The sequence below is a fragment of the Crocuta crocuta genome, unplaced genomic scaffold (assembly GCF_008692635.1).
Source record: "Crocuta crocuta isolate KB4526 unplaced genomic scaffold, BGI_CrCroc_1.0 scaffold59, whole genome shotgun sequence".
In the NCBI taxonomy this organism is placed as follows: domain Eukaryota; kingdom Metazoa; phylum Chordata; class Mammalia; order Carnivora; family Hyaenidae; genus Crocuta; species Crocuta crocuta.
The window spans coordinates 865,076-876,172 of record NW_027551578.1 but is presented as its reverse complement, the minus strand read 5'-3'; the positions used below and the strand labels follow the sequence as shown (position 1 = coordinate 876,172).

Below are 11,097 nucleotides of genomic sequence, written 5' to 3'. Positions count from 1 at the left end.
GGGGGTCCTGAGCGCCGGGCAGCCGGGGCAGGAGCACAGGTCCGCATCTCCTTTTCATTTAAGGAAAAAGGAAATGCCTTTTGGCCGAACTCACGATTAAACTTCGCACATGGTGCTTGCGGGTGGCCGGGTGTGAAATCGACCTCTGCATGTGACAGGGCGGGGATCTCGAGTTAGACTAGTTGCTGCTGGAGGATACCGACCTGCAAGGCTGCCTCAGAGGTTGTTTTAACTCATGACAGCAAGAGGTTTGTGCGCTTAGGCGGTACTCGCAAAGCTCCGGGGCTTTTTGAAAATGTATCAGGTGAGGCGTTGGTCCGAAGGCAGTTGATGGTTAGAAATAGTGGTGTCATTTTAGACTTAGCGGAAGTGGACGACTTGAAAGCCTCATGCAGTTTTCCCATCAGTTGTGAAAGTGTCGTTACACTGCGGATCTCGCAGCTTGTATGGTTCTGGGATCAGAAGGTAAGTCTGCCAATCCCATGCGGCGTTCGCCTTCAATTACCCAAACTCTGACCTTGCAGATTGAAATCTTGGAATGGGGACTCCCGGGAACGAGCAGTTGGGTGCCCTGTCTGGAGGAACAGCGAGGGTGGAGGTTGTCTGCTCTTCGGTGATACAAGGGCGGGACACACCTGAGTCGGGGGGGGGTGGGAGGAGGACACGGCGGCCGCTCCCCGTGCTCGCAGCCCTGCCTGAAAGTGAGAGTAGGAAAGGGAGTTTTTAACACATCTTTAAACTTCGGAGAAACTTCATGTAATGGCTGGGGCTTGATGACTATGTAGACCTAAGGCTGAAACCATGTAACTATCCGTGTAACTTCTTTGAGCCTTAGCTTCCTGTTCTGTAAAAGGACGTGAGGACTGATAACTTAAAAGTGGATCTTTGAAAGGGTACCAGAAGGAGGGGGGGGGGAATAAGGAATGTGACAATGCCTGACATATAGAAAGCACTAAGTAGTAGCTGTTGTAATTTCCTTTCAGGGAAAATACCTTTTAGATTCCTTGTAGGCCTAAGTTCTTCGTGTTAAATGTGAAGCAGGTAACTTTGATTTTCTTTATGAATTACAAATCCTTCTTGCCTCTGAAAGTGCAGGGTTAAACTAGGAAACCAATGGGTGGACTTGCGTTGAGTGTTTTTCTTTGTCATCAAACAATAAATCAGGTTATTGTGTCTTGGAATAGTGTTGTTGCTCCTGCCTATAAATGTGAAGTTTATGTGTGCTTCTGTCCCTGTGAAGCTAGATGAAGGCCTCGCGTAACTGCTCAGTAACTGGTTTGGGGGGTTTTGTTTTCACAAACCGATGTCCTTCGTAACACCTGTGAAGGACATCACGGGAAGAAAGGGAAGGGGTTTGGGTTTGGATGATTGGTTTTAGCTGGAAGGGAGCCCTAGGGACCCTCTGTTAAACCACCATTACCCAGTGGACACTACTGGGAGTCATTTCCAGCCTCCTTTCGTGCGAGGGGAAGCTTCTCAGGTAGCAGTTGTTCTGATCGTTCTCTCACAAGCAACTGGTAAGCCTTCAGGAAGCCTCTGGTTTCATGTCGAACCTTTCTGGGCAAGAGGACATTGTAAAGGGTCAGGGCTCAGACCCTGAAGCCAGCTGACCTGAGTTGCCACTGTGAATCCTAAGGATAGTATCTGACTCCTATGGGCCTCAGCTTTCCTCTCCAAAGGATGTTACCTAGTTTCCAGGGCTGTTGAGGTGTACAGGAGATGATCTCTGTGTGGTGCTTAAAATCGTGTCTAAGCAGTAGCATACGCTCAATAAGTATTAGGTGTTAGTCGTGGTAGTGTAGGAAACACATAGTGTGGCGAGCAGTGAGACCAGTTGTTCCTGGGTTCGGCAGTGAAAGGGGCTGAGCCGTGTGGAGGCGTAGGATTTAACCAGGTTGGAATGCCGGTGCAAGGAGGTGCCTCCCGTCAATGGAGAAGTCTTGGCCAGAGCCCCTGAGATGAGAGAGTGGGGTGCCACCAGTTAGGTAAGCAGAGGCGGATCAGAGTAGCCTAGAAATGGCACCATGAAGACTGAATGTTTTCATCCTCCACACCTGGCGCGGGCAATGAAAGTTTAAAGCTGGAGCACAGTTGCCGACAGATGAGCTTTTTGGAAAGACTGTGCCTGCGGTGGTGTGGGATTGGATTAAATGTAGGGAAGGCCCATCCATCCACTTGTCCTGGCAGCTTTTTGTCTGCCTGTGACTCAAAAAGGAAAATGACTGCTTAGCAGAGACAGGCATTTCTTTCCAAATCTGGAAGCTTAGAGAGGAGAGCATTTACAGAAGGCGTGAAGAAGCAGCCCTTAGATCATCCCAGGCATCCTTACCTCTTAAAAGTTGTTTTCAGGGATCTACTGTGTATACCTGATTCCGAGACCAAGCTCCCCCCAAACATCTCTCTGTAAAGAGGGTGTCACCACATGTTCAAATCTTTCCTCTCACAGGGCCCTCTCAGTTAGTCTGTTTTGAACAACTGGATGCCATTTGGGAAATACGTATTGCACTGAAACAACCTCAGTTGATGCTACTCTGGTATGTTTATACAATGAATCAGTCCAGTCAGTGATGACTGAAAAAATGCCCTGCCCTCCTGAATAGGTATTGATGGCTTCGGTTGGTTGAGATTTCCAATGAGAGCATCGTGTGTGGATTCAAAAAGCCTTCTATCACAGCTGGTGTGGTAGATGCGAAGGTGACGTGCTCTAGAAAATGGAATTCGGTCATTCAGAGGGGCTGAAGTGACCACAGACACCCTGATAATGTGGAGGTTGAAAGTGAAATAGAATAAGATGGTTTCATGAATTAACATATTGCCTTATGTAATGTATCTTTAAATCTGTGTGAGTTAATAAATTAAAGATTATAAGCAGGCATTTGAGTATTTCATCTACAGTCTTCAAAGGTTTTATTTAACCCTCACAATTTCTTAATTTTCTCTTTGCAAGGGCTATCGTGGTCTTAGGTTTGACCTTAACCTTTTATTTGGACACTTCACGGAAATTGTTGATCTTTTTCTCTAAAACAGATCCCCATTTCTCATTTATTTATTTTTTTAACTTTTAGAAGGTTTTAAAGAACACTGGGTACTGGCAAGGTTTAGAAAATACTGCGGAGAACTTCCATTCATAATTCTTTGTTTAGCAGTCAAATAAGATACTCTTCTGGTAAAATGTATTGAAATGTATCTTAGTCACCTTACAGTGATTGGTTAAAATAAAAGATAGTTCTGTTTTACTAGCAAAATACAGCTGACCTTTGAACAACACAGGTTTGTGTGGATCCACTTATATACAGAGTTTTTCCCATAAAGATGGCACAGTACTATAAATATATCCCTTATGGTTGTCTTCACGTTTTCTTTTCTCTAGCTTACTTTGTATTATAAATACACTGTATAGTTTTTATACGACATATGTGCTAATCAACTGTATGCGTTACTGGTAAAGCTTTCAGTCTGTGGGATATTAGCAGTGAAGTTTGGGGGGAGGCAAAAGTTGTATGCAGATTTTTGACTGGGGTGCAGGCAGAGTCAGTTATGTTGTTCAAGGGTCAACTGAACTAACTTTTGGATGTCTGGTAATTTAGTAATCAGAAGCGTTTTGCCCAACTTTGTGAATCAGCATTTTTAAATGCTGATACATTAGTTTCACAAAGTAATGCCATGCTCTTAGAACCCTGTTGTCCACTCCAGTTACCATTGGCCACATGTGGTTACTTAAATTTAATTAAAATAAAAGTTCAGCACTAGTCACAGTTTAATTGCTCATTAGCCCTTTGTGGCTGGTGGCCACCGAACCGAACAGTGCAGACTTAGGACATTTTTTATTGCAAAAAGGGACAGTCCTGCTCTAGAATGAAAACTGCCTATCATTCCAGTTGAGACACACACCTAAATGTTTTAATGTCACTAAATTGTTTCTGATATATTCCCCCTATTCTCTGAGAGTAAAACATCCTTGTTTTTCTGTCTACAGTAGTATTTGCAAATAGAGCATGGATGAAAGCTTTTGTTCTGAAGCCATAGTAAATAATGTTGATATCCATTCTTGTTCCATACTGTTCCGTGTTAATGAAGTTTTGATAGAAATGTTTTTTTCTGGGCTGTAAAACAGTTTTTAAAGTGGAAGTTGAATATTTGTGGCTCATAAAAATTCAGAAAAATGATGAACCTACCGTAAACTGTCATGAATTCCAAACAGAAGCTAGACCAGCACTCACTTTATTCTTAATGTAAGTTTCAAAGATAAGAAAGGCTCTGTGCTCCAGGCAGTCTCTCTCTCTCTGGGCGAACTGAGAAACAGTGATGGCAGGTTTGGACAACCTGCATTAGGGTGGAGGGTAGCTGTTTTAAGCTTGGGAGTAGCATAATCAGATCTGTCTTCCCCCCTGGCTGCATTCTAGAGGGTGGTTTGAGGTAGGACTCGAGGTGGGAGGACACTGGAATATTCCGGCTGAGAAGTGATTTGTCCTGTCACATAGCGGTGAGGATGGGTTAGCAGCAATGGCTGCAAGACAGAATTCTATATGGAATAGGAGTTGGGGTCTCTTAGAAACGAGAGGGAGAAGAAAAATCTCAAAACGATGCCTGAGTTTTTTGCTTCAGTGGCAGACGATGGCATCCGCCAGCTGGCTAGGAACAGTAAGAGAAGGAAGAGGTTTTGAAGGAAGGTAACAGCTTTACGCATGTTGAATTTAGACGTTTGGAACGTCTAGGGAAAGATGTCCCTCAGGCTGGAGCTCGGGAAGATGGTCCGACGGTGTGAGTCTTGTCTAAGTCGAGTCATGATGGAGGGAATGTGAAGAATGAGAAGCAGACCAAGAATGGGGGAGGGGGAGCTTCAAGGGAGGAGGCGCGTTCAGCAGCCAAGAGACCTTGTGGGATAGTGTGGAAAGGGACTGTTTGATTTGGCAAGAGTTGAGGAATCTCAAGTCTTAGTAAATAGCCTGCTAAGGTGGGAAGCAGGGCCAGTTGGTTGGATAAGGAGGCTGGTACCGTTTTGGAATAGCTGAGTTTTGGAATTCCCTGAGCTATAGGGAAAGAAAGTCGTTGGTGAGAAAAAAAAAAAAACAACTTCTGGAACATCACAGAGGTCCCAGCTGATGTTGGAGAAAATCAATTTTGAGTGACAACTAGTGTCCACCTAGTTATGTGAGTTATGCTCCCCACCACACCTACCGCCCCCCCCCAAAAAAAAAAACCCTGCTATGTTGCATCCTGAGCCCTCAGCAATGAGCCTTATTTATTTTCATACATTTGTTTCTTGGGACACCATAAGAAAGAGCACAGCTTCTCATTCAAGTATATCATGCCAGTCAGTGAGCAAAGATCAAATATGAAAGGCCATTGTAATGTTAACCTTACATGAGGTATTACTAAAACAGAGAGTAGTGTAGCTCACTTGTCATCTGTGTTTTATATTTTCACAAAGGTAATTGAATACGCTTTACCATGATGGTTAATGCAAAAGCTAGCTTTTTAAGTCCTCCTTAGAATGACCTTTTGATAGATATCACATTTAGACTACTGCAAGTAGGGGCACCTGGGTGGCTCCGTCGGTTAAGCAGCTGACTTCAGCTCAGGTCGTGATCTCACATTTCGTGGGTTCGAGCCCCGCGTCAAGCTCTGTGCTGACAGCTCAGAGCCTGGAGCCTGCTTTGGATTCTGTGTCTCCCTCTCTCTCTGACCCTCCCCTACTCATACTCTGTCTCTCTCTTTCAAAACTAAATAAATATTAAAACAATTTTTTTAGACTACTGCAAGTAAAGAGACTGATATATTTGAGTACCCAGGAGGCACTTTACAAGACATTTAACAAAAAATTCATGATCCTTTTTATCTGTTTGAAGCATAAATGTATAATTGGAATACTTTTCTTCCAAAGCACACTCACACACACTCCTAGCCACCTCCCAGTAGACTCCTTCAGGGAGCTGATTGGAGAATGGTGGTGGTGAGTTTGCCTGGATTTATTTTGAACTCACTCAAAGCTGCCACCTTATCCAGGGGGTGCAGTATTCTGTTGGCATTTCATGGAATTGTGTCGTTCTTCGCCCACTTAGCCCTTGACATGGTGGGCTGGGGGTGCCTCTCCTAGCACCCCTCACCAGCACATACATTTGAACATAAGTGGGCAGGGTTGGGATGCAGGCTGTAGCCAGTAAGAAATTTACTTGGATGCTGCCCCTTCATCTTAAGAGTGTGCCTGGGTTCCAGGTGTCTTTGCCTCTCCCTATATCTGTGGTTAAATATCCAGTGGTTTTTCCTGGGCAGTTGTTACTTTGAGACAGGAAGACGATCATGCCTTGATTTTATGTAGCAACTTTGTTAAAGTATGAGTTAAACAGTAGGCAACTATCGATATATGAGAAATAGATACATATTGTGTCCGAATCCCCATTTCTAGAAATGCTACTAATATGACATGAAAAGAAAAGTGTGGGATCATCTATTTTTACTTTGAGAAGTTAAGCTATCATGCAAACTGAATGTTGTGGGAAATCCTGACATTTTAACAAAGATGTAATTATATCCAAACTTAATAATTTAAATTAAATCATTGTTAAATGGTAAAGATTTTACCATTCTGGGCAACGCAAGGCGAGTAACTCGAAATTGCAGTGTTAGTCTCATGTCTGAGTCTCGCAAAAGACTCAGGTCTATTTTAAGGAGGTTTTTTTTCTCCCCCTCATGTGTCCATTTATGGGTATTGGTATTACGGAAATCAGTAGGAGGAGGGGAACTGGTTTCTCCACAGAACTCTATTATTTATTTATTTCATTTGAAATATGTGTGCATTGGAATCAAATTCAGCTAAGTCGATTGGATCATGTCTCTGGTATTTCTGTTGAGTGCAGTTGTAAAAGAGAGTCAATGCCAGCATTCTTGCTGTTAAGGTCCTTGGCCTTACAGTTGGCTCACCGCCCACCCTCAGGAAAGGTCCCTTGTCATAAATAGTGGTTTGGGTTCAGAGAAACTGCCATTTGGGGCAGCTAATTTAGACAGATTCATTAGAATCAGTATCTATAAACTAGTTTCTAGCAATCCCAAATATGGCCAGATTTTGCTATTGTTCGTTCTCCTATTTACTCTTCCATACCTTTAATATCTTGTCCCCTCCTCCTCAGATGTGCATAAAACATTGCCCCACTGTGAGGACATGTGTCATTGCAGGCTCTGTTCTCTCTGTCAGTGTTTCTGTGTCTTTCACATGCATGGTTTCTTCCTGTTAGAGAGGTGATCTCTTACTCCAACCTTATTTGGAGCAGTAAGGGACACACATGGATACAAGCATGTATTCCCATGGTGACAAGAGATTGGCAGTAGGAAATCTGAAAGTGTCAGTCTCAGCTAAAATACAAGGAATCGGGCTGCTTTGGAAGAGTTTGGAGACTAGGAGCTCTTGAGGTTAGATTGAAAGCAGCTTTAGCAAGCATCCTGGGGGAGGGGAGGTGGCAGGGGCTGGGAAATTGGGAGCTGGTTGGATTTGACTAGTCCTGACTTTGGGCCAGACTGGGAAAGGGCAGTATTGTCACAGTTTCTGTGTGCATTTCATTGTTTTTCTCTAAATATAACATTGAATCAGAATCTCCAGGGCTGAAATTACTTGCACACACATGAAGTTCTAGGTATAGCCAGGTTAGAGAATGAATCACTGATACCATCAAAATGATACAGTAATGCCTATTAATAACCACCAAATAACAATTATCTACCTTCACTGATGGGCAGATGAATGCTTAGAGCAAGGATCCCCACTCGCAAAATATCAAAATCCTTGTGTTAGCAATAAAAGAAATCTTAATTAAGGAATAATCTAAGTTAATACAGTAAAAGACTAATACACCAAAATTGAGTGAGGCAAATTCCACAGTAAAAAGATGGTTCAGTATAGGTAAATGTATCAGTAATTTTCATTGTAACACTGTAACCAGTGTTCCTGGTTGACATTCCTTTACCCTTCCTTTTTAGCAAGTGATATTGTGCTTTCTTTGGTAATCCAAAATGGAAATGCATGGAGAGTATAATTTTTCTATATACATAGTTTAACTTATTTATAGTTTATCCATATTTGTGGTACCCTAACATTAATATTTTTGTATAAATGTATATGTTTTAGTGTGTGTGTCTCCAACCTTCACTGTCTGCTCTGTTGTATGACTTTTCTGGAATTGAAAAGTAGATCATCAGAGTATATTTTAAAAGGGCTACCACAAATCAGTTCAGAAAGGATTGTTTGCAAATGACTTTAGAACAATTTGTTGCTATAGTACCTGTGTAAGCGTTTGGTTATTCACCACCATTATACACTAAAAGAAATTGCAGATGGATAAAATTAGATACAGATAAAATATTTTGAAATGTTTAAAGGAAAAAAAAAGGCAGATTTCTGGAATGGGAGGAAATCTTAAAAGAGAATGGAGGAAATCACAAAGGAGAAGGCCAGTCCATGTCATTGAAACAAAAAACTCAGACACATCCAAATAAATTACGAAAAGCAGATCTTCCACGAAACATTGGGAGCCCTTGGTTTAGAGATCACCGTGATGGGGACAGTTACATGTGTATGGCTAATGTTGCATGCACTCCATTTTTATGTGACAGAAGGGAGCACACAGAATTCATCAGTGTCGTTGGCCACCTGGACTGCAGTGCCCTGTACTTGTGGCAAAGTAGCATTTGAGACCATGGCAGTTACAGGAGTTCCTGTTATTTGTGATAATTTAGTAGTCAAGGGAAATAGTCCTTTCGAGGGGAACCCTCAAATTAGCTTGAATTGTCAAAAGTCATTTACCTCTATTTGGTGCACTTCTTCATTTCCTTTCCTTTCTTGTAAGAATTCATGAGACGTGCTCTAATGCATATACATACTCTCTTACCGTGTTGGTGCTTTTCTGTGCCTGAGGTTACAAATAAAGAGTAAAAGAAAAGAGGTAAATAATGTGATTAAAATGAAAACCCATTACTCAAGTCTTTGACGTAGTGCTGCCAGCGTTTTCCTCTTAGGAAAAGCATAGCCTTCCTTTCCTCATTATTAATTTCCCACTTTTTCAACATCTATTCATCCAGTTTCTGAATTTCTCAGATCTTCGATCTTGTATTGCCTCCAGCCTGCTTTATTAGACTGCTTCACTGCCAATTAGCACCTCTCTCCCAGAGTAGGCAGGAGAAATAAAAGACTCTGGAACTGACCTGGTCTTGTTTGCTCTTTGTTGGCAGCTCTGATGAAAAGTTCCACCCGAAAGAGTGACATCATGGTCTAAAATGAAGTTTGGGGGTATTTGGGGGGTGTTATTCTCCTTAATATTCTTGTTATCCATAACGGAAGTTGACTGTATCACTGTTGAGAACGTAGATAAAATGGGGAGTGCACCAGGTTAGTAATGAAGGAACTTTGTTTTGTCTCAACTAGGTCCCTTACTTAGCCACGTGGCTAGTCTCTCTCCTTATTGTACCCATGTGATGTCCTCGTTGGGTTGGACCATCTCCCACATGCCTCAGTGTTCTGTGGTTCCCCCTGAAGGTCATGAAACGAGTGCGCACCGAGCAGATTCAGATGGCAGTGTCCTGCTACCTCAAACGCCGGCAGTACGTGGACTCCGATGGTCCCCTAAAGCAAGGACTGCGGCTGTCACAGACTGCTGAGGAGATGGCGGCCAACCTCACAGGTACCCCTGGGGCCGCGCAGGGGGGCTGGATGTCCGTGACAGGCCACTCTGCCATGGCCTCGGCAGGAAGCACCAGATGATGGTGCTGGCCTTCAGAGATGCTATCTGGCCTCCAAAGCCTCTTCTAGAAGCCTCCTGTCGTAATCCATCCCTCCTCATAATTCTAAGTGGTTTCGTCTGTAGCTGATGTTATGTGCGACTTTGCTGTCTGTGAACTCTTATGCTAAAAGACCTGGAGGGCCAGCATTTCTGTCCCCCTTGTGCACACGTCCCTCTCCTGTAGCCCGGAGCCTGGTCCCCGGGAGTCAGGTTTGCTGGGCGAACGAGTACCTTGGGACCGGTGGTTGGAAAGATAGGCATCCTAGATATGTTCCTGAGGTTCTGAGTTTGGGTTTTGTTTCTTGTTTTGAAATCAGATCCTTTTTCAGAAAAACGTGTCTTAAATCTGTCTAGAATAACAAATAATTATTACTTAGCTATGTTGTCAGTTCGCTTTTGAGGTAATAGAATTTTCTTCTATTGAATTTGCTTACTGGAGATTTGGGAGAAAACATGAATGGCTGCAGTGTGTTCAGGGTGATTGTGACCTTCTTCAGTGGCTGTATGTGGAGTTCGACATTGCAGTGCCTTCTCCAGCTCAGCGCTGATTCCTCTTATCTGAGCACACTGGACTCCTCTCTCTTTTATTCTTGCACTTCTTTCTGCTCTTCTAAGTATCTGCTGCCACCTGCTCCATCCGTTAATGGTTTCAACCTCCTTCCCGGTAGCAGCAGCTCCCTCTGCTCCCCCTCATTACCTCCAAAGTCATGAACCCAGACCCTTCATGCTTGAAGGGTGTGTTGCCATTGCGACAGAGGAAGAATGACGGGACAGTAAAAACTTGAGGATACCCTCAAAGGGGTGGCTCCTGACACCCCCCCTGAGACAGTAGAAGCAGCCCAGTCAGGCATATGCCTTGCTGTTCTTCAGCATCAAATCCATCCCGTTCTTCCTTTTTTTCCCACTGGGCTATCCTTGACAAGAACAGAGCCAGATGACAGACTTGGAATAGATTCCTAAATGCCTTCTTATTTCTAGTAGGATGACCAGTGTGTAGAGCCAGAGTAATGCCTTCTAAACTTGCCATCATAGCCTTTAGTGTGCACTCATCATCTCCGACTGCCCTGTATTCATTACAACCTGGGAACAGTAATTCTGTGCAGTTGTTGATGGAAGAGAGAAGCAAGAGCTATTACACAGACATCCAGAACATGACCCTTCTTAAGTGGCTTATTAGGAAGGTCACTGTGGTACGTGGAAAACCACCAGGAGATGTGAGAAACAGGAAATGTGATCATCCTACGATTTTGTCCTAGGTCTGTCAGTTGAGTAATCTGAATAATTTTATGTGTTCATTCAGCAGATCACCTATTGAATATCTGCTATGACC

The 11,097-nt window shown here is 43.3% G+C and overlaps 1 protein-coding gene across 1 annotated transcript in view; it reads left to right on the top strand.

Moving 5' to 3' along the window:
* The first annotated feature begins 327 nt into the window (after positions 1 to 327).
* Positions 328 to 11,097, top strand: part of TAF5L (TATA-box binding protein associated factor 5 like) — a 29,774-nt gene continuing 19,004 nt past the window's right edge. Inside the window, exons 1-2 of the mRNA XM_077751653.1 lie at positions 328 to 465; positions 9,524 to 9,668. Coding sequence (XP_077607779.1) covers positions 331 to 465; positions 9,524 to 9,668 — 280 coding nt within the window. The 5' untranslated portion in view covers positions 328 to 330. The remainder of the gene's footprint in view (positions 466 to 9,523; positions 9,669 to 11,097) is intronic.